This window comes from Sinohyriopsis cumingii, chromosome 7, assembly GCF_028554795.1.
Source record: "Sinohyriopsis cumingii isolate HCF-2022 chromosome 7, ASM2855479v2, whole genome shotgun sequence".
Taxonomy (NCBI): Eukaryota; Metazoa; Mollusca; class Bivalvia; order Unionida; family Unionidae; genus Sinohyriopsis; species Sinohyriopsis cumingii.
The window spans coordinates 82,367,303-82,391,106 of NC_142967.1; the positions used below are offsets into that span (position 1 = coordinate 82,367,303).

General features: G+C 33.4%; 2 protein-coding genes across 2 annotated transcripts in view; one reads left to right on the plus strand and one right to left on the minus strand.

Moving 5' to 3' along the window:
• LOC149795631 (uncharacterized) overlaps nucleotides 1-13,679 on the minus strand; it is a 61,330-nt gene extending 47,651 nt beyond the window's left edge. The window contains exons 1-4 of the mRNA XM_089965460.1: nucleotides 13,522-13,679; nucleotides 8,114-8,263; nucleotides 7,322-7,457; nucleotides 4,887-4,948 (exon numbers count right to left, since the gene is read on the minus strand). Of these exons, the coding sequence (XP_089821586.1) occupies nucleotides 4,887-4,948; nucleotides 7,322-7,457; nucleotides 8,114-8,263; nucleotides 13,522-13,674 (501 nt within the window). The 5' untranslated portion in view covers nucleotides 13,675-13,679. The remainder of the gene's footprint in view (nucleotides 1-4,886; nucleotides 4,949-7,321; nucleotides 7,458-8,113; nucleotides 8,264-13,521) is intronic.
• Nucleotides 13,680-13,718: 39 nt separating this feature from the next.
• Nucleotides 13,719-23,804, plus strand: part of LOC149795632 (transforming growth factor beta regulator 1-like) — a 41,664-nt gene continuing 31,578 nt past the window's right edge. The window contains exons 1-5 of the mRNA XM_089965461.1: nucleotides 13,719-13,868; nucleotides 19,523-19,969; nucleotides 21,474-21,607; nucleotides 22,013-22,106; nucleotides 22,833-22,903. Coding sequence (XP_089821587.1) covers nucleotides 19,622-19,969; nucleotides 21,474-21,607; nucleotides 22,013-22,106; nucleotides 22,833-22,903 — 647 coding nt within the window. The 5' untranslated portion in view covers nucleotides 13,719-13,868; nucleotides 19,523-19,621. The remainder of the gene's footprint in view (nucleotides 13,869-19,522; nucleotides 19,970-21,473; nucleotides 21,608-22,012; nucleotides 22,107-22,832; nucleotides 22,904-23,804) is intronic.

Sequence of the window (23,804 nt, forward strand, 5' to 3'; positions counted from 1 at the left end):
AATATGAACACCAAATAAACCTATGAATATGAACACCAAATTAACATATGAATATGAACACTAAATAAAGTTATTAATATGAACATAAAATAAACCTATAAATATGAACACCAAATTAACCTATGAATATGAACACCAAATAAACCTATGAATATGAACCTCAAATAAACCCATGAATATGAACACAAAATAAACCTATGAATTTGACCTTTGAATATGAACACCAAATAAAAAGTTTACAGTCTGAGGCATATTGTTGAATTTGATTTAAGTATGCATGTCTTTGAATATTAAAAAGTTTGATTATGGTAGTGTTCTTACCATTGTAGTTTTACCACTGTTAAATACCAACATTATGGGTAATACCATGTTATAGTTTAATTTGTGAGGTAACCCAAAACACAAATTACAACTTTATTTTGATTTTGGATTTTTTTAACAACAAACATTTCACATTTGGAAAATGAGTTAGTTACCATAAAAAGTTATGAAGTTATGTCTATGGTTTAGATCACTGAGATCATTCTGGGCTGGCTAATTGAGTCCTGTAATAAGTACCATGCAATAATTGAGTCATGTAATAAGTACCATGCAATAATTGAGTCCTGTAATAAGTACCATGCAATAATTGAGTCATGTAATAAGTACCATGCAATAATTGAGTTCTGTAATAAGTACCATGCAATAATTGAGTCCTGTAATAAGTACCATGCAATAATTGAGTCCTGTAATAAGTACCATGCAATAATTGAGTCCTGTAATAAGTACCATGCAATAATTGAGTCCTGTAATAAGTACCATGCAATAATTGAGTCCTGTAACAAGTACCATGCAATAATTGAGTCCTGTAATAAGTACCATGCAATAATTGAGTCCTGTAATAAGTACCATGCAATAATTGAGTCCTGTAATAAGTACCATGCAATAATTGAGTCCTGTAATAAGTACCATGCAATAATTGAGTCCTGTAATAAGTACCATGCAATAATTGAGTCCTGTAATAAGTACCATGCAATAATTGAGTCCTGTAATAAGTACCATGCAATAATTGAGTCATGTAATAAGTACCATGCAATAATTGAGTCCTGTAATAAGTACCATGCAATGTGGCCACTATAACATAATTATATTACTATATTTTTCCTGCTGCAAGGAAGGAATAATGTCTGCCATGTCAGCATGGTTTTTCCACACAAAAAAAGCAATGCATGTGTTGTAGTAAACATTTACAGCAATTTAAAAACAAACAGCTAGCTCTATCTAAGCAGCCTATTTTCTGCATACAAATTGACTAAAAATGCACATAAAAATTGTTTAAAGTATTCTAATTATGCAAACCAATTTAATTTCAAGCATTCAGTCCCACGCTGTGACCATATTGCCCACGTGATAAGCACAGTCCATTGTTTATGATGGTACATTTGAGCAATATAAATTATGCTAATGGTAACAGTTCCAGTTGTTCCATGCATGTCAGAAATAATGACTCTTCAGAACACTTACTCAAACTGACCCATTACATCAAAAGCACATGGATTTAATCTTTGGTCACTAAGTTATTTGATTTCACATCTTAATGACTAACACTCAAACTGATCCATTACATCAAAAGCACATGGATTTAGTCTTTGGTCACTAAGTCATTTGATTCACATCTTAATGACTAACACTCAAACTGATCCATTACATCAAAAAGCACATGGATTTAGTCTTTGGTCACCAAGTCATTTGATTCACATCTTAATGACTAACACTCAAACTGATCCATTACATCAAAAGCACATGGATTTAGTATTTGGTCACCAAGTCATTTGATTCACATCTTAATGACTAACACTCAAACTGATCCATTATATCAAAATCACATGGATTTAGTCTTTGGTCACCAAGTCATTTGATTCACATCTTAATGACTAACACTCAAACTGATCCATTACATCAAAAGCACATGGATTTAGTCTTTGGTCACCAAGTCATTTGATTCACATCTTAATGACTAACACTCAAACTGATCCATTACATCAAAAGCACATGGATTTAGTCTTTGGTCACCAAGTCATTTGATTCACATCTTAATGACTAACACTCAAACTGATCCATTACATCAAAAGCACATGGATTTAGTATTTGGACACCAAGTCATTTGATTCACATCTTAATGACTAACACTCAAACTGATCCATTACATTAAAAGCACATGGATTTAATCTTTGGTCACCAAGTCATTTGATTCACATCTTAATGACTAACACTCAAACTGATCCATTACATTAAAAGCACATGGATTTAGTCTTTGGTCACCAAGTCATTTGATTCACATCTTAATGACTAACACTCAAACTGATTCATTATATCAAAAGCACATGGATTTAGTCTTTGGTCACCAAGTCATTTGATTCACATCTTAATGACTAACACTCAAACTGATCCCATTACATCAAAAGCACATGGATTTAGTCTTTGGTCACCAAGTCATTTGATTCACGTCTTAATGACTAACACTCAAATTGATCCATTACATCAAAAGCACATGGATTTAGTCTTTGGTCACCAAGTCATTTGATTCACATCTTAATGACTAACACTCAAACTGATCCATTACATCAAAAGCACATGGATTTAGTCTTTGGTCACCAAGTCATTTGATTCACATCTTAATGACTAACACTCAAACTGATCCATTACATCAAAAGCACATGGATTTAGTCTTTGGTCACCAAGTCATTTGATTCACATCTTAATGACTAACACTCAAACTGATCCATTACATGTAAACACTTGTATTTAGCCTTTGGTCACCAAGTCATTTGATTCACATCTTAATGACTAACACTCAAACTGATCCATTACATCAAAAGCACATGGATTTAGTCTTTGGTCACCAAGTCATTTGATTCACATCTTAATGACTAACACTCAAACTGATCCATTACATCAAAAGCACATGGATTTAGTCTTTGGTCACCAAGTCATTTGATTCACATCTTAATGACTAACACTCAAACTGATCCATTACATCAAAATCACATGGATTTAGTCTTTGGTCACCAAGTCATTTGATTCACATCTTAATGACTAACACTCAAACTGATCCATTACATCAAAAGCACATGGATTTAGTCTTTGGTCACCAAGTCATTTGATTCACATCTTAATGACTAACACTCAAATTGATCCATTACATCAAAAGCACATGGATTTAGTCTTTGGTCACTAAGTCATTTGATTCACATCTTAATGACTAACACTCAAACTGATCCATTACATCAAAAGCACATGGATTTAGTCTTTGGTCACCAAGTCATTTGATTCACATCTTAATGACTAACACTCAAACTGATCCATTACATCAAAAGCACATGGATTTAGTCTTTGGTCACCAAGTCATTTGATTCACATCTTAATGACTAACACTCAAATTGATCCATTACATGTAAAACACAGGTATTTAGTCTTTGGTCACCAAGTCATTTGATTCACATCTTAATGACTAACACTCAAACTGATCCATTACATCAAAAGCACATGGATTTAGTATTTGGACACCAAGTCATTTGATTCACATCTTAATGACTAACACTCAAACTGATCCATTACATTAAAAGCACATGGATTTAATCTTTGGTCACCAAGTCATTTGATTCACATCTTAATGACTAACACTCAAACTGATCCATTACATTAAAAGCACATGGATTTAGTCTTTGGTCACCAAGTCATTTGATTCACATCTTAATGACTAACACTCAAACTGATTCATTATATCAAAAGCACATGGATTTAGTCTTTGGTCACCAAGTCATTTGATTCACATCTTAATGACTAACACTCAAACTGATCCCATTACATCAAAAGCACATGGATTTAGTCTTTGGTCACTAAGTCATTTGATTCACGTCTTAATGACTAACACTCAAATTGATCCATTACATCAAAAGCACATGGATTTAGTCTTTGGTCACTAAGTCATTTGATTCACATCTTAATGACTAACACTCAAACTGATCCATTACATGTAAAACACTTGTATTTAGTCTTTGGTCACCAAGTCATTTGATTCACATCTTAATGACTAACACTCAAACTGATCCATTACATCAAAAGCACATGGATTTAGTCTTTGGTCACCAAGTCATTTGATTCACATCTTAATGACTAACACTCAAACTGATCCATTACATGTAAAACACTTGTATTTAGTCTTTGGTCACCAAGTCATTTGATTCACATCTTAATGACTAACACTCAAACTGATCCATTACATCAAAAGCACATGGATTTAGTATTTGGTCACCAAGTCATTTGATTCACATCTTAATGACTAACACTCAAACTGATCCATTACATCAAAAGCACATGGATTTAGTTTTGGTCACCAAGTCATTTGATTCACATCTTATTGACTAACACTCAAACTGATCCATTACATCAAAAGCACATGGATTTAGTCTTTGGTCACCAAGTCATTTGATTCACATCTTAATGACTAACACTCAAACTGATCCATTACATCAAAAGCACATGGATTTAGTCGTTGGTCACCAAGTCATTTGATTCACATCTTAATGACTAACACTCAAACTGATCCATTACATCAAAAGCACATGGATTTAGTCTTTGGTCACCAAGTCATTTGATTCACATCTTAATGACTATAACACTCAAACTAGTATCAGAAGTTCATATTTTGCAGTGTTCATAAAATACCTTACTGAAGTCTCAAAATATGCATTTGTGTCCAACTCAGGGAATTCAATTTTTTATTAGATTTTTAACTAGAGCTCCAACACACATATGACTCCTATTCAAATTTAAACAATGAAATCTATTTTACAATTAAAAAGATTGAGTTCTGGGATTTTAGTTATTTCAATGTATTGAAATACCTGATTTGTCTGATCTGAGAATGCCTGGTTTCTGGCTTCATATTTCTGAAAGCTACTGCCATCTAGAAAGTAAGGGATAAAAAGTCATTAGTACACATATTATCACAGCATTTTAAACAAAGTATAATTAATTAATGCAATATTTAATGCAACATATCAACTTAGCCAAACATGTTGTCTATAAGCCAAATATTGTTTCTTCAGAAGAATGCTTTTAAATTCAACAATGAAATGGATACTGAATAGTGCATCGAATAAGTAAAATGACTGCATGTACAACTTCTAGCACGGTTTCAATGTACTTACTTTCAAAATGTTATTGCTGGTCAAAATATGAAATAAATACATGTGATACATATTTTTACGGAATTCTGCTAATATACACACCCAAGTTTCTGCACAAACTTCTCTCATAAAACATTACTCAACTTGAACTCTTTATTTGAAAGCATTATGCCAATCATTGGCTGCATTTTAATACTCAGAATGAAATGCCCCAGATATTAATTGAAATACTGAGTAGAGTTTTATGCAGATGGGGCTTGGTCAAAAAATCTGCAAAAAATTCTCTCTCAAATTAAAGTTTTTCAGTGATATCCATATTATTGGTAATTTTTCATTTGTAATAAAGTCTTAATAACCTGACTAAATGAATCTAGTTATATCTTTGGGAAAAATTTGATCATTTCTCAGTGTACTGAGGATCTTTTGTACAATGTAATAAAATACCCCACTCCCTCAATAGTTCATGCTCTGATAATTCATGAACCCAATTACAAATTTTTATAATTTCTCCAAGTTTCTGGAATTCTTTTTCTTTCGAAGAATGAAATGATTTTGAAGTTTACATGTTGAAAACAAAAAGGAAATGTGAAATGTAATGAAACCCTGGTCAGGGCATAAAAATGGTGCATTTGAAATGACCAGTAGAAGAAAACATTGTGGGCATGAATCAGTTGGCACATTATACACCACTTCCTTGATAATGCAAGAACCCACTTATAAAGCTGGGGCAAGGGTCCGATTTTTTAAAACTACAAAATGCCCAAAACAACTAACCCTTATTTGATGAACATGAAGAAAATTGCAAGCAAAATTGTTAAATGAATCCCTGATATTCTGCTTATTTTATCATTGAAGATAGCAGATAGAGCACAGAAATTTGAATCAACATGAAGAAATTCTCAGTTTATAAGAACTCCTATACACTTCTACCTCAATAACTCAGGCATAATGGGGTCCAATAACACAGACTGCTCTATACACGAGAGTGCAAGTTACTGAGGGACCTTCAAACATATAAAAAGTGATGACATCCCACTGGACATCAAGAGAACTGCAGGGATGGGGGCTAATAGGGGCCGAATGAGTTAATCGCTGATGACATCGCACTGGACATCAAGAGAACTGCAGGAATGGGGGCTTATAGGGGCCGTTTAATGGCTGAATACTTGTTTTGTAATCATGATATGCCCTCTGGTATTCAAATGTGAAAATGTCAATCTACCATCACAAATATGTATATCGGGATTTCTGAGACAACCTAATTAACTGCTATGTTTTAATCTCCAATTTACAGGCATATTTGTTGTATTGTTACACTCAATTAAAAGCAGACCTTTTTTGAATTATCACCTTAATTATGTCTTTAGTACCAAATCAAATAAAGGGAATGGAATAAAAAAAATGTTAAAAGGCATGCAAATCCAACCTGCGTAAGAGCTAGCAGTCAGTGCCATCTGCAGTTCAACTCATTTCAGTGACACCCAAACACTGTTATGAATATTACTGTATAAGCAACAACTCAACTACCTTATATTATTCTAGTCATTCACAAATGTGATCAATGATAGCAAGGCAACCAAGCATATGACATACCCAGTGAACTCAAAACTTTATTTAACAGATGTGTTTCATTATGCAGTTAAAGTGAGTTGGCAGTAAACTTAAAATTCTTGAATTGGAGATGTGAAGACCAGAAGTTTCATTACTACTTTCAACATGGCATCAATATTTCAGTATAAAACAAATTTTAAAAATGAAGTTCTCATGTTGACATTTTTTCATGAAACAAATGTTTCTACTTTTCTAACAAAAGGAATCTTGATTTGTTGTGCAAAGAGCAGTGATGTACTACGGAAAGGTACATAAAAAGACACACATGTACTTGATGCATTGAAACCTCTTGGAGTAATGTTTTCCACGCTTTTTCAGAGACTGGTTATCTTGAAAAGAAAAAAAAGATAATTTATACCAAAAAGAGAACAATTTTATTAGAAAAGGGTGTTTCTTGACAATTATTCCCAATACAGTTATAAAATGAGTATTCAGCCATTAAACCATGGTGCTACCCCCTCCATGGTCTAGTCAGTGTCTAGCTAGTTTTGTAAGTTTTCATATAAAAAAATATCAAGCAAACTCTTACTACATCTTACCCTGACAGACTGGTGCTGAGGATGGTCTGAGAGCCAGACCATTGGGTCTTCTCAATATGCATTTATCCTGTCTGGATATCCGAGTGTCTACAACAGGGAAGGCACTCTGTCGCACTATGTTCCTCTCATGTTCAAGCTGAAATGTAAGAGTAAAAGCAAGCTGCCAAGTAAAACATGTCATACAAACTGATTTTCTGTTTCAAATTTTCTCTGTGCAGTTGTGGATGATGATGAGAGTAGAATCTCATTATAAATAATTTTTATGACTGGCTATTTTATGGATAATGCACAATATAAAGATTTCCTCCATTTCAGAGGTTCTCAATTGTACATGGACCACTGGTGGTCAGCAAGCTCCATTCAAGTGGTCTGTAAAGGTAGCAGAACAATCAAGAATCTAAAAATTAAACAACTGACTCTTCCATCACATTAGAAAGAAAAGACTACTGATATTAAAATGTCAGTTGTGTGCTTTTATTTCTTGAATCAAAAATATGAATTATTATTAAGTTTTTTTATATGTAGATCTTTTATGCAAAGTATTTTACAATAGTTAGATAACAGTACAATCCCTTTAGGAAAGATCATTAAGTGGTCCACTGAGACCTGCATCAATCATTAAGTGGTCCACTGAGACCTGCATCAATCATTAAGTGGTCTGCTGAGACCTGCAGCAATCATTAAATGGTCAGCCGAGACCATCAGCAATGTTTGAGTAGTCTGTGAAAAAAAATGTGAGACCATTTCTCTCGCTATTCTAAATGAAAATCTCATTTCTCCTACAATACTTACAGCCTGATAATTGGTTTGCATTTGTAATTGTTTCTTTGCTCTGTCCAGGCTTCTAACCCTCCTCTTAACTTCCTCCTGAAATTTCTTCAATCTAGCCTCCTTCTGGCTTTGTATTTCATACAGACGGCTTTCTTCTTCAACTGCTGCTATCTGAAATGAAAAATTGCATAGCTTCTGATATTTGCTAATTGTACATATGCTAGTGTGCAAGTTAAAGATGTACATATACTAGTGTACAAGTTAAAGATGCACATATACTAATGTACAAGTTAAAGATGTACATATACTAGTGTACAAGTTAAATATGTACATATACTAGTGTACAAGTTAAAGATGTACATATACTAGTGTACAAGTTAAATATGTACATATACTAGTGTACAAATTAAAGATGTACATATACTAGTGTACAAGTTAAAGATGTAAATATACTAGTATACAAGTTAAAGATGAACATATACTAGTATACAAGTTAAAGATGAACATATACCAGTGTACAAGTTAAAGATGTACATATACTAGTGTACAAGTTAAATATGTACATATTCTTGTGTACAAGTTAAATATGTATATATATTAGTGTACAAGTTAAAGATGTACATAAACTTGTGTACAAGTTAATTATGCACATATTATTGTGTACAAGTTAAATATGTACATATACTAGTGTACAAATACTAGTGTACAAGTTAAACATGTACATATACATGTACTAGTGTACAAGTTAAATATGTACATATACTAGTGTACAAATTAAATATGTACATATACTAGTGTACAAGTTAAATATGTACATATACTAGTGTACAAATACTAGTGTACAAGTTAAACATGTACATATACATGTACTAGTGTACAAGTTAAATATGAACATATACTAGTGTACAAATTAAATATGTACATATACTAGTGTACAAGTTAAATATGTAATAGAGATGTTGTCTGTGTTGCAAAACTGTTATGCAGAGTGTAAGCAATACTAATGCATTAGTGAAGCAAACTGCTTGCTTTTTTTCTAAATAAATATCTATTTTATCTTTATGTCATTTGTGTAGTAAAAAAAACTGTGTCTGGCAAAACTCCTTGAAAATGACACATTTTGTTTCTACATTTTCTTTTGGTAAAGAATATTGAGAAAGTCCAAACTGGTTCAAAGTATCATGAAATCAATCTGATATTGTTTGTCATAATTCAGATTCATACTGTGTAAATGAATAATGACAGTCTGCATTAAAAAAATCTGACTGTAAATAAAACTATTTACGTTGTGTTGATTGGTTGCTTTGAACTGAATTTATAACATGTTATTGTATGCCACCAAAACAGGAGCTATGTGCATTTCCCAGAGATACAGTGTGGCAGCCGACCTGAGTAAGTCTTGAATGTGCAACCTTTGCATTACACCAATATTTGTTACTATATAATGGAGAATATCCAGTAAGCTACATCCTTATTCTTAGGCATGGATATAAAAATGCACTGGAATCTGTAGTTACATAAACAAATCCGTCTTTCATATTGATCAAACACCCTAACAGAGCATTGTTATATCATAATCTACTTATGCTGATGTCTGGCCTTGGTATTGTATGCTGTAATATAACAAAAAATAGCCATGCAACTCACTAGCTACAATCAACCACCTCTGAAGGCGGGAACGGGAAATCACTCAGTCAACCAGGTGACAGCAATTTTTTTATAAAAATGTATCAGAAAAAATAGTTTTGCTGCAACTTCAAAGAAAACTGATTACCTTTGAAGCACTGATATATAATAAGCAAATAAAAAAACTTCTGTCTCAATGGTCTACAATTATTTGATGTTGCTGCAACAATAACAAATGGGTACTGGTTTGGTCCTTCAAAGAGAGCCTTTAAAGGCACCTTCAAAGCAAGAAAATGACCTTCAATCAAAGGAAGTCAGCAAAAAAAATTTAAATAAAAGCATTGTTTAATTTTTCATAGTGATTAGAACATATTTATTGTGTTGCAAAAATTTCCTGTTTGCAACAAAAAAAAAGTGTGTACGGAGGACTCTAGCATGGATAATTATTTGCATCCCAGATTTTAAAAAATTACATCCAAAAATGCGTAATTAAGCGTTTTCAAGATCTCTGATATACATATATATATATATATATATATATATATATATATATATATATATATATATATATATATATATGTCTTGATGTGTTAAGTAGTACTGTAAAGCACTTTTAAGGATTCATTGCTGTACTAAGTCATTATCAGGGAAAAGCCATGTATTTTCATATCTCAGGTTGTGAAAGAGATATGACTCAGTAACATTTAAAATAAATTGTATCAATCGCAAATATGAATGTCCCTATAATTGCCAAAATGGTGTTCATGCTTAATCTATAAAATTCTGTTGGTTCAAGCAAAATCTCAAAAGGTATGACAGCCATAGTAGTTACCTGACATTATGGTTCATTTGAAAAATAAAATAAAGAACTTTTTATGACAAAGACTTTACAATGCACTGGTTATTTTTCTCCTGCTCTTGAGGTAAATTCCTAGAAAAGATACTACTCAAATATTAACTATTCAGTCAAGTCTGATGTGTCAAACTTTACAAACGAAACACTTGGAAATAAAATTGGGATTTAATTTTGATTTCAAACAAAAGTAAAAGTGTCACACCAGGAACAGCATATATTTATTTCATGTTAAATAATGATTTTGACCCCACTACATTTCTGCAAGTAGCATTATGTGGAAGGTACATCAAGAAAAAAAATATGAAAAAAGAATGATTAGACACTGCATTTCCAAAGAGAGATAAAAACCAAAATATCAACACAGAAAATATAAATACTGCAAGTTGGGAATGCAAAGTCTAAATTTCATTTAGCTCAGCACTGCAAATGATATTTGTGTTTGTAGCTCAGTGAATTTTTATAAGAATATTAGATTGTGGCTAAAATTACCAAAGTCATTTAATGCATGAATGAGTTCAACAGCATTCACATACAATGAAACAACATTCATTGGATACATGCTAAAAAGTGGTCTATGTACATTTAGTTATAATTTGGTAGGGTTTGTTTATTTATTTTTGTTGTTGTTGTTATAGGGTTTAACGCCATTTTTCAGCACAATATAGGCTATACATGGCGGCCAGTATTAATGGTGGAGGAAGAACCCGGAAAACCCCCGGAAAGAACCACCAACCCACGAGAAGCTACCAGCAAGCTTTCTCACATATCCACACTGGCCGAGCCCGAGACTCGAACCCATGCAGACAGAGGTGAGATGGCAGTGATCCGTGACGGAGAGTGCATCAGACCACTTGACCACTCGGGGCCCCGATTTGTTTATTTAAATTATTCATTGGAATTATGATGTACTCATTGACTTTTGGACAAAAACACTGTTTTGGCATTATTGTGAATTCATTTAAAGACATTCTAGATTATATCATTGTGAAACAGCAAGACTATTTGCATGTCTGCACATTCAATACCAATGATCCATCAACATATTCAAGATTAGAATTCATTTGGAATACTCTCTACTTCTGGACTTGTGACATAACTTTTAGGATTACTGTGATCTCATTCACAATACTGTAAGTTCCTTTTAAATTTTAATTTTATAACTTAAAAAATTACATTATTTGTTGAATTTTACCAAACTTTTTGGTTTTTTCACTTTTTTTTATATTATTTCATTCAATACCAGAGTCATAACATAATTATCAGTTTAAAACTAGTTGGAAACATAGCTCACAAAGTTACATTTTAAAATGGCTCAAACTTTGAAATGAACTTTCCTTAAAAACAACCATTTATTAAAAGAAAAGCATTTTTTAACTCATAATTACCCTCAAAATCATATATAGGTTATATATTTGGATTTTTTCCAAACATTCAGGCGGCTTCCCTACCATAATAGTACAAATCACACAGGTAATGTAGGTATTCATTGCTATTTTAGAAATGGGTATCATTTCATCATTACACATACCTATAAATGGCAATTATTTACTTTATTTGGATCCTCATACATCCATATTCCTTTGGAAGGTCGTTATTTACATGCTCAGATAAATACATGTGACAAAATCAGTGTTAAAGTACATAAACATATTTGGATGAGGTCAATCTAAAGATGTGATCCAGTACAAAAATGGATTGACTGCTACATGTTGCATGAAAAAATGTTGTATACTACCCTGTTACTTTTTATGACAGACCCAATTTCCTCTTTTCTTGACCCAGTTTAGTACCTGGCACCACTTAAAAGTCAAAAGTGATTGATTTTTGTCTATAAGTTTTCTGATGACATCCATGGTGAAGTGCAGTCAACAATCAGGACTAAACAGACTTTATTTTTAGTACAATATTTAACTGTAATAAATATGCCTACATGGCCATGCTATCATACATTTTACTGTGAATTGATACAATTAACATTTTGAAATTGCTCAAAACTTCATAAATTACCTTTTCTCCCTTAAAGAAAAAAAAATCGATTACAAAGAAAACATTTTTCAGATGACTTATCAATTCCCTATAATTTTACATACAAATTAATGTATTGAGCACATCCTGCATAGCATAATACATGATAGTCCTACATGTAAGACCTTGATGCTGATATTTATGTTTTGGGCATCAGGGTCTTAATGCCTAACTAACGGTGCTGTGTAGCATGTTCTGATGGACTAACATTGTAATGAAAGTCAAATTTTCAGGAATATCTCAAACAACTGGCAACTAAAATAACGACGCTTTTCTACAAAGTAAAGTCATAATGTTTTAGTCAGACATTACTCACTCTGATGCCTTTTCTAATAAATTCAAATTCTCCTAAAAGAAATGGACCTGTTTTCAAGTTTCGTTGGCCTACATTTCAGTTGGCTGGAAAGCGATGAAAGACGGGAATGTCGACAAATCAGGTTAAGTTGAAATATTATTCTTTAATGAAATGAATAAAATATATTATGCCTATTGGAACTGTAAGCAACGTTTTGTTTAAGAAACATATTCCCAACATAAACCTACTTGAACATACTTCGGCATACTTCAACTACCATCGCATTTAAACAAATTCAAATGTATGTCAATGGAACATTAAAACGCGTCCATTTGCAAGTGTCAGATTTTGATTCCACCAGGATAAAAACAGCACAGTAAGTACATTAATTACATATCAAATTCTGGAAGAGTGTTGATATTGGCTGCCAAGTGCGCGTGATATTCCTTAAACTCTGACTACTCGTTCCGATGTCAACCGACACCGGAACACGCTATACAAGCCCTTTATTTGGGTAGTAAGACATAGCACTAAAACAAGAATAACGTGCTATGTCTTACATTGTAGGACTAAATACATGACTGAACATGCAACCATACTAAACATAATGTCAAAACTGATACACACTACTCCTTCAGCCGGAATGCAGTCTACTTCAGGTTGAACCCAAGCGCCAACTGCTCTTATCTCGACATTTCTGTTGCCCATAACATCTGAACTTATGACAGGTTTTGATATTTTGCAAGAAACTTGCGAATCTTTCCTTGTTTGGGCCGCCATTTGCAAACAATTACTAAGTTAGTTTTCATAATTGAAGAGCTACCCAGGGTGCTCAAACAAAAATGTCTGCGCCCACTAAACACAATTGAATATTTGAAATATACGATGGTTTACCGAAAGGCAGAAGACATTTTCTGTTATTTCTGTTTAATTTGTGCGGAAGCATAGCTTCATTTTTATTTAATAACAATAAGGTTTGGTTTACAGTTATTTATATAAGTATATTTCATAGTGATACTGCGCCGTAGTCGGTTTTGAGAAAACGTCGCAGCTAGTGAAGTTTCAGATAGTGACTGTGACGATTAATATAATATTGTACAATAGTGTTGTAGTAGGGATGGGTATCAATTATTTTGAAAAATGCATATTTTAAGAGTCACATTAACTTTTCTGGATAAACCGGAATCTCGCTATAACATGTTTATTTCCCCCAAAAACCCTAAAATAATACGCCAAGAACTGCTCAGCCATTGAAATCTAAAAATAGCATGTAGTAAAAATGTCCGACATTGAAATCAGCAGGTTTCTCAACAAAATTTATGGGGAATTAGTAAACATGTCAAAACTGGAAACATTTTTTTAAAAGTACCTCAAACTAAATAAGTGTTCTGATATTCCTTCATTTCTTCAAGTGAATAAAAAAGACATTGAAAACCATGCCCATGTTTTTTCAATCATGGGTAATTTGGGGTAAATCGTCCCCAGTTGTACATCAGAATTTACCTCAGTTTAATTTACACCAAAATAATAACATAATCCAAGCAAATCAAGTATGTAAATGCATGTTACTATTCGTTGTTTCAGTTGTACACATTCTTGTACCTGAAAATTGAGAAGTAAATTAGAAGTCTAGACAATACTTAACAACACTCCTCAAGAATTAAAAAGGGTTAATCAGTGTTTATGAGGCCATTGGTTGATGCTAACAATCCCCAAAGGAGCCACCCAGAAACCTTAAACTGGCAAACTGACCTATTAAAATTACATATCAGGTGATTGAAAAGTTATAAAATTATTATATGGTGTGCCAGTTTAGTCCAAAAGGTGACATACTTTTGCAGTGTAACATATTTTTTAGCCTCATGAATAATGTCACTAACTGTATGAACTACATTGGCAATGCATGTTCTGGTTTCTACTGTATTAGAAGCCTGACCCACTTAATTCAAAACTCATTTTAGGCAAGGCACTGCTGTTTCTAAAAATTAACATGTTGAACATGTAATTGGCCAAATAAGAGGATTAAATGCAATTTGTGTCTTTCCTTACTCACTTTAAAATGCGTAGTAAAATTATAATAAGGAAAAAATACCTAAGATTTGGGATCTTTGCTTTACACAATAAACAATAATTTCATGAAAGAAGTTATTATGTGAATACCAGATATGGTGCCAAAATAAACCTGTTTTGGACTCCAAAGTTATTTTCTGAAAACTGCTTGGAGTGATTCATACCTTGCTTGAGCATAGATATAGTAAAAGTCATACAGATTATGTATGCATTCAGTACCAATTATTTCAGTGATGGGTTTTAAGTTTTGATTGCACACCTTTAGATGGTAATTGCTTTCTTTATTTGGATCCTTCTATATTTATATTCCTTTGGAAGGTCATTACTTGCATAATCCAATAAACACATTCAGCAAAGCTCAGTGTTGAAGTACATGGAGATTTTGGGTGTGGTCAATCTGAAGGTGTGATCGAGAACAAACCAGAGTAAATGTTGCACACTGTGATGTTATAATGAAAGCTACACATGTTGAAAATAACATTCATACTACCCTGTTTTGTGATGATTGGACCTGACATGCTGTTTTCTTAACATAGTTTATCTGGACACTATTGTTATAGTTTATCTGGACACCATTGTTAAAGTCCATAGCAATAAAAAAAATCATCGGGAAGTTTTTTGATGATTGTTACTGTGCAAAGAATTTAATAATTAGGATTGAATTGACTATGTTTGACTATATTAGGAGACCGCATTTTGATAAATATGGGTAATACCAACATTTAAATGAAACAAAATGACTCAAGAATTAAATAATAAACACCATGCAGTGCTCAAAGAAAAATTTCATCAAGTGCAGCCCAGGGCTGGTGACTTTAATAAATTCACAAGCCCTGACTCAAATTCTGAAGCCCTGACTCCAATTTCCATATGCCCAAAGTTTACCTTTTTGTTTTTACCATTATTTTTCATACAATGTTACAATTGCTGTACTTAAGTATGAAAAGATAAAATCAATTTGACTTGTGTGTTCATTCAGATTTCAAAATATTTTGACATAAAGTAATGTTCTCATCCAGGTCCTGAGGTGAGCCACTGTCTGATTGCTCTGTCTTGCAATGTGTATATTCATTAAGATCTGAGTTGTGTATTGCTTTGTTCTGAGTTGTGTATTGCTTTTTTCTCTTTATACTTTTGATGTTGCTCTTAGGTGCCACTTGATATGTTTAACTACTGTTGCATTACACTAGTGTAAGAGTGGACAAAAGGGACAGCTCAACTACTATTCATTGAACTTTTACTTTAAACATTAAACAGAACCATACAAAAATCAAAATTCAGCAGAAATAAATTTTTACACAATAATTCCATTTAGCTCACCTTGACCAAAGGACAGCTTTATTTTAATTAATGACTTGAAATCCACCTTGGACCACTTTTGAACCCTTTAACAGTTTGTTGTGTATGCATGCTAGCCATAATCCCCTTACTCGGTGACTCATTGTTGCACTGATTGCAACAACTCTGGAACATTTTGGGTATCCACTAGACTGGTTCTGGCTGGTTTCTGTACTGCACAAAAATATCGAAAATGGTTTCTTAGAATCACATATATGTTAAAGCCATGTGAAAACTAGTTATAGGTAACCCAGGCAATCTGTTCCTCATTCATAGGTGACATGCTTTCCTGTGTACGCAGTTTACAGCTATATATAGAACAATGATAAGCAGATGGTCTTCATAAGGGGCTTACTAATCTTCACCATCTTGAAAATAAATTTCATCGTTTCATCAGTGTGATCACATTTTTTCTGGTAAATTAGATTTTCTTTAACAACCTCATCAGGCACCTTGGAATACAGTGGGGGCCTACCAGTAAGAGATTTTGTTTACAGACTTATCTTTAAATATCGTTTTTATCATTCTAGATTTGTATTGCAAATTTATTTTTCTTTAATATTTCTTGTGAAAAGTTCAGTACTTATTCTGTATTTTTCAGTTTCATTTTTGTTGTTGTTTTATTTCATAATTGTAATGTGCTTTGATATTTTTTGTGATATAACTATATCAAATTATTGGAAAATAAAAGGTCAGATGATAAAAACACATACAAATGAAGATGTTTATGTAGGGGAATGGATGTTACAGCAGAGGTGGGGCGTCACCTTATTTTATCAGAAAACAACCACATCTCTACAAGATACTAGTATAAATTTGTGAGGATTTTTTATTTTTACAACATTAGTTTCATAACCATATGTTTCCAGCAAGTATGATACTGTATTGTAGCAATATTGATGAAAACAGTATAAATATCATTGGTCCCTTTACCAGCTGTTCAAGGGAGAGAACTGATACACATTTCTAGTTAAAAATGAGCCAAGGGGTATGTTAAAATAGAGCTCTATTTCCATAATAGGAAGAGATATCAAAGAAAATTCTCAACACATGCTATATTTAGATGCATAAATGAAACCTCTCCTTTCTGAATCTATCCCAATCAACAAAATTTCTGGATTTAAAAAAAAAAAAAACTTTTCTCAGGGTCATGTCAGATTATTATTATTATTATTATTATTATTAAATAATAAATATTATAAGTATTAGTCTAAAAGTTATAAATAAACACTTTGAATGTCAAATCCAAGTGACACTTAGATGGTAGTATAGTTATCATGCATTATTTGGATTGTGAACTTTGATTTTCAGCAAGATCCAGTAAATTCTCCAGTTTGGATTTGGGAAGAAACTTTTCAAATGTTGAGAAAATAAGTATGTAAAAATTCAGTAAATTACCTGTAAAGTTACTTTAACTTATGAAGCTCTGGATCTGTTGGGTGCTTATGTGTTTCTCTTTTCAAACTTTCTTCTCTTAACTGTCAGTAAATTTTTCAAGTACATTTCTAGTATTTATTCCTTGTTATTCTCTTTTGACAAATAAAACTCATGACACTTTGAATTGCAGTTTAACCCAAAGAGATATAAAATAAGACATCATCTGATATCTCCAAAATCATGAGAAAAATTCCATTCATCTAAAAAAATTTAAATGCACCATACTTTGAAAATCTAAGTTATATTTGACTGTAATTATTTTTTGGACATATTCTTTGTACATGTTTTGTGGCATGCATATTTATATAAGTTTTTGGTGTACAGACAGATTTGCAATATGAAAAACATTACAGTTATTTAGCAACCATAGAGCTTTTAGTTCATGATTAGATACCCTTTTCTTAACAACCCAGTGTTCATTCCAGAAATGGAAATAAAATGGCCCTAACCAGCCTGCAAGGAGTGGTAATTAGAGAAAAACAGGTTGCAGATGCTTGTACCTGTTTCTTGTTTAATGAACACGTATCAATGTCAAAAGCACTTGTGTTATGGATTTATTAATTTATGCAATAAATATTACATTTTCCAAGATGATATGAGGCCTTGAGTGGCAGAGTGGTCTAAAGCACTCTCCGTTATGGATCACTGTCATCTCACCTCTGTCTGTGTGAATTCGAGTCTCAGATTCGGCTAATGTGCGTATGTGAGAAAGCTTACCAGTAGCATCTCGTGGGTTGGTGGTTCTTTCCGGGGTTTTCCTGGGTTCTTCCTCCACCATTAACACTGGCCACCATGTATAGCCTATCGTGTGCTGAAAAATGGCGTTAAACCCTACAACAACAACAACAACAACATTATATGCTTTGAATCAATCATTGAGTCAGAATACAGCACAATTTTCTGCAGTTTCCTTTGTCTGCTAAAATAACCATGTCCATTGGTTAGGACTTTGTTTTTAAAGCTGAGGTAGAAAATGTAGCAAGCCATGCTTTAGTCTGACTCAACAATGACTTATTAAGAGTATATATTGCTGGAGAAGTGAATATTTATTGCATAAATTAATAAATCCATGACCCAAATGTCAGTGATCATTATCAAACTCCTATCATTAGCCTTCCATATCAGGATTTGAATTTGCACATGTGCACGTGACCATTCTCTTGTAGAATTTATTTTGAATGTTGAATCTACATTTTTTCTTCACACTATACTGCTTATAAATAAATCTGACACTCTTTCAATGAAAATTTGATCTTTTCTTTATATTCTATTAATGATCCACCTTACATTTTCGGTTGGTACTCAAAATCAGACATTTTTGTTTGCCAGTGAAACTGGTCATCTTTTGTGTGGCAAGGAATACACTCTATAGAGTAAGCTTTGGATGTATAGTCTGAAGTAATGATCCTTTGTCTATTTGTCAGTGGGAACTTTTATGTGCAAAATTAGGATCATTGGCACAAGGGTGCAGCCTGAAATGAATCATTCAGTTCCAACCATGGATACCTCCATCAATTTTCCAGCCCCTTTTCCAAAATTGTATATATTCTAATTATGGCCCCAGACATTTATAACATATTTGTGATGTTTTTCATTTATATCACCCTATTTTTTGTCTCGTTAAAGACATTTCCATCCAGGGACATTACCGCTTTCTTGGCATGAGTATTATTGGTTAGTTTTGGTAAGTAAGGAAGAAGGATATTGGAAAGTAAGGAAGAAGGGTATTGGAAAGTATTTAAATCTTGAGCCACTTTTTCCATGCAGCTAATATGTTTTGCAGGTGTAATTCCATGTGAATAATTGCCACGGGACAAGTTAATGAAAGATTGAAAAGAAACTATTCATTGAAAGTCAGCTGAGAAAACTTGGTGTAAGCAATATGGCAGGAAATCTTGGAACACATGAAGAGAATGCCAGATTGATCGAGATGTATCAGTCCATAATAGCCGCACAAGGTGGTGCTCCCATCCAGCTATCTGCTTTGGGGGTAACCCCACCCCATCAAGGTCTTGACCTCACTACAAGCAAAGCCCAGAAACTGCCACAGCCAGCAGGAGTTGAGAAAATACCACAGATACAAGCCATCAGAAAGCAACCTGCCTCACAGTTACTCACAGATTCTGCCTCTTCAAGGCTGGCACAGGCAGGTGCCCTTAAGTCCAGTTTGAACCAAGCAGCTGCAGCCAGGCTAAGCAAAGGGCAGGTTACTCACAGCAGTATATTACAGGTATATATATATATATAGAGAGAGAGAGAGAGAGAGAGAGAGAGAGAGAATTATAAATATACACCAGACAGAACGGAAAGTGCTATTCCTGGTATCTATAGAAGAATGCTTGATAATAGTAGTCAGAATTAATATTTAATACAGATAATGCTATCATACAAGTTAGAATTTTTAATTCGTACTCTATGGAGATTTGAATCCAGGCCCATGGGTAAACGGCACCCATTGCTGATGGGTGCCGTTTACCAGTGGACCTGGGTTTGAATCTCTGTAGAGTACGAATTAAAAATTCTCTAACCTGTATGATAGTATTATATATATATATAGTGGTTCCCCTTGTCTATGGCCTCCCCTTCTTGTCTTTAGAATTGACTTATTTCAAGTTGACATTATTTGCTCATATTCGTTAGTGTGAGTAGGTATTGTTGACATGCACAAAAACATCATTTAAATCTTGGTACAGACATTGCTTGGCACTTAAAATAATTCTAGTTACATTTACTCTATTTCCCACTGCACAGAATATTCTCCTTATCTGTTACGATGTTGTATATTTGAGTCTTTCGAACATAAAATTGTTCGGCAAGAACTCTTGAAACCTCACCATTGTCATCAAGTTGAATAACTTTACTTTTTCTTGTATAGTATTAATTTTCCATATATGTGATGACATGTTAAAGTTTTATAATGATTTATTCCTATGTTGCTAATTGTTCAGTGCTGCAACTTAATTATGCAGATGAAACTATTACAGATTCGACAAAATGCCTTGTTTACAAAAGAATTTATACATGTACTTTCACATGATTTTTCAGTCTTTGTCTGGTACCCTGTTTTGTTCAAGGTTAATTTATCTGTGTGTGTTAATCCACAAAATCTATATTTAGCCTATGCAGACCATGTTCTGATCCTGACAATTACTTCTGGTCATAATCATCAAAGAAAAACACCCAACTGCTGTATGAAGTCCAAAACTCTATCACGACATTGCTGATCCCATTACCTGACATGGGGAAACAGGCATTGGTAAAGGTTATAGGATTACTTACCATATCATAGGAATGAAATATTGGTTTTGGATAGGTAAATTTTACCTTTTTGCACTAATATGCTGGCCACTGGTCATGTTAGAGGGGTGCCTTTCTTGAGGGGTACTTTTGAACACAAACACGTCAGGGCCAAGGGATTCTAACCATAAGAAGTGGGTGGCTGCTGGCCTGGAAGGGGCATTTATAAGGGGGACCACTATGTGTGTGTGTGTGTGTGTGTGTGTGTCCTTGTTTAATTTCTTTGATGTTAAATGAAGGAATGGCATCAGGTCACAACTTTAGTCTCATAACAGTTAAGCTACATCTGTTAAATCTCAATTACCTGATTGAGACTAAATGGACTTGTGTATTAGGTTTTTAATTTATATTGATACTGTTAATATGAAGCTAAAAAATTTAAGCCGCTTAACAACAAAGATATAAATGGAATTAACGTTTTTGTTCTAATATTGAAGGTGGAGCAGGGAAAAATGAGTGGAATGACTACAGTCCTTGGACAAGGGCCTGCAACACTCCATTTGCAATCAACAAATATGCCAGGAGCACCAGTCTCAGCAAATAAAATAAGTCTGCTGGGAACCAAACAGACGTATGAAACTTTATTAGTTTATGCATATGCTTTTATATGAAATACAGACTCAAAGAAAATTTAAACAATTTAAGGGATAGACCCTTATACTTTGATCTGTTTTTATTTACAGTTAAAAAATTTGTTTCATGGTTGATACAAAGTATGGCTTTCCAAGACTCAAAAAAATGGCTTATATTTCAAATGCATTTCTATAAATTTAAGTATTGAACAATAGAGGTGCTTTTTTGAGGAGGACCACAAAAACTTACCCAGAAAAATAAATGAATTCCAGTAAGCAAAGTAGTTCTAAAATCCCATTATAAAGGTTTTGGTCAGTTTCTGAATATCCATCAGCCTTTTAATTTTTAACTAAGACAAGGTATTGAATACAAAGCAAGTGGATTGTATTATGTTTCATTCCAGGCTGATTGCCAGGCCTCAGAAATATTCAATTGCCAGAGATCCTTACTACTGGAAGTGGAGGAGGCTGAAGAAACATATGAAAGACCTTGTCTTTGTAAGTTAGTAAGCATTGACTTTCACATGTTTTTCCTCACTAGTAAGTTTATGATATTTTGAAACTGAATTTTGACCTAACTTGTTACTTGGATTAGGTGAATTTATGAAGGAATAAATATTGTAAAAATGCATCGTTTTGCATATAATCAGTGAATTATTAATTTAACAATAAAAATATTTCAAATTGAGGGAATTTATATATACTGCATAAATGATTGAAGACTGAAGTCACATGACAGCTAGATCATAATGGGATATTCAGGTATTGTTGTTTGTATTGGTTACTTGAGTGCAGTGTTTGCTAACTGTTTTATTCCAGTTATTTAAATGTCCTTGGGGTGAAAAATGGTAGTGCAGTGTAGACCAAGAAGTACATATGACAACATCATCTAAGCAGATTTGTGAGACTATTTCAATTTAGTTTTACCACTACTGGTCCTTTCTTTCAGCATTTTTATCTCCATGATTTGGAGGACATGGTGACAGTCTAACCTTTGCCAGAGAATTTAATTAAACTTTGTTTGGATCATGTTGCTTTCTATTTTTTGCCATGTTTTTCTTGATTCAGAATTAGTTTTGTCTGATTAAGCAGATGCTGTGTTTTCAGATCTCACTTCTCTTTTCTACTTAAGTCCTTTTTTTTTTTTTAGATGAAGGAAACTATCTTGAGAATCCAAAATAAGTAGATTAAATTATGATTTTGTTGTGACTTTTGACCTTTCAGTTGAATGCAGCCATCTGTGATGAAGTAGTGAGAGTGGATGAGAAAATAGCAAAGGTCAGGGAGGACAGGAGGTAGGAGGCATTTATCCTTGAAAACATTCTCTAATCAGATTCAAATTAGGAGATTCACTACCTCTTAAATTCAGCAATTCCAGACAGATGGAAATTTTGTCTTGCATGTCTCCATTTCATATAGACAAAGGGAAGAAACTATTACCCATTGCCTCCCCTTTGCCCATGCTGTGTGGTGTTTAAGATTTCATTGCGGTATGAGTAACTTTGTCAAATAATGTCTCTTTAAATGTTCAAGAATCTTTGTGATTTCAAACCATCCATCCAAACATGTGGAGATCTTGTATCTTCTTCAGGTGTTTCTACAAAGGATTAGTAGCCTTTGTTTGATATTTTATGTGTATATAATTTCATATTTTCAAAGTCAATGTACATCATTTTACCAACCTGATGAATTGCATGCAGTTGTTTCATGCACATGCAGTACTTTTGAATTGTAAACAAAATTCAGTTTGATATTTTGTGATATTTTGTTGAATTTTCATATTTTGAGTTGGTAATTCCCATTTTTTTCTTCATCGTTCTTGTCTTTCCAGAAGCATTAATGACAAAATGTAATGTTCATGGTCAGTGAGAATAATCATGAGTATGAATGTTTTGGTAGGAGTGTGTGCAGTCTTTCATCCTCAGAATGAATGTCACATTCACCAGGGGAAATTGAAAGTGAAACAGGATACCATTTTTACCAGAGTGTGAATTGTTTTGTGTTTGTTTTCACTTGAATTGTCCTCCCTCATCAGCACAGTTGGGGGTGCTTTGTTGGCACCCCCTCCCCTGCCAGAATTAACCAGGAAAGAGCTGTCAGCTACTATATCTAGTCAGCTAGGGATGGATGATACCATGTCTCCAACTGCACCTGAATGACACCAGACCAACACCGTGTCTCCAACTGCACCTGAAT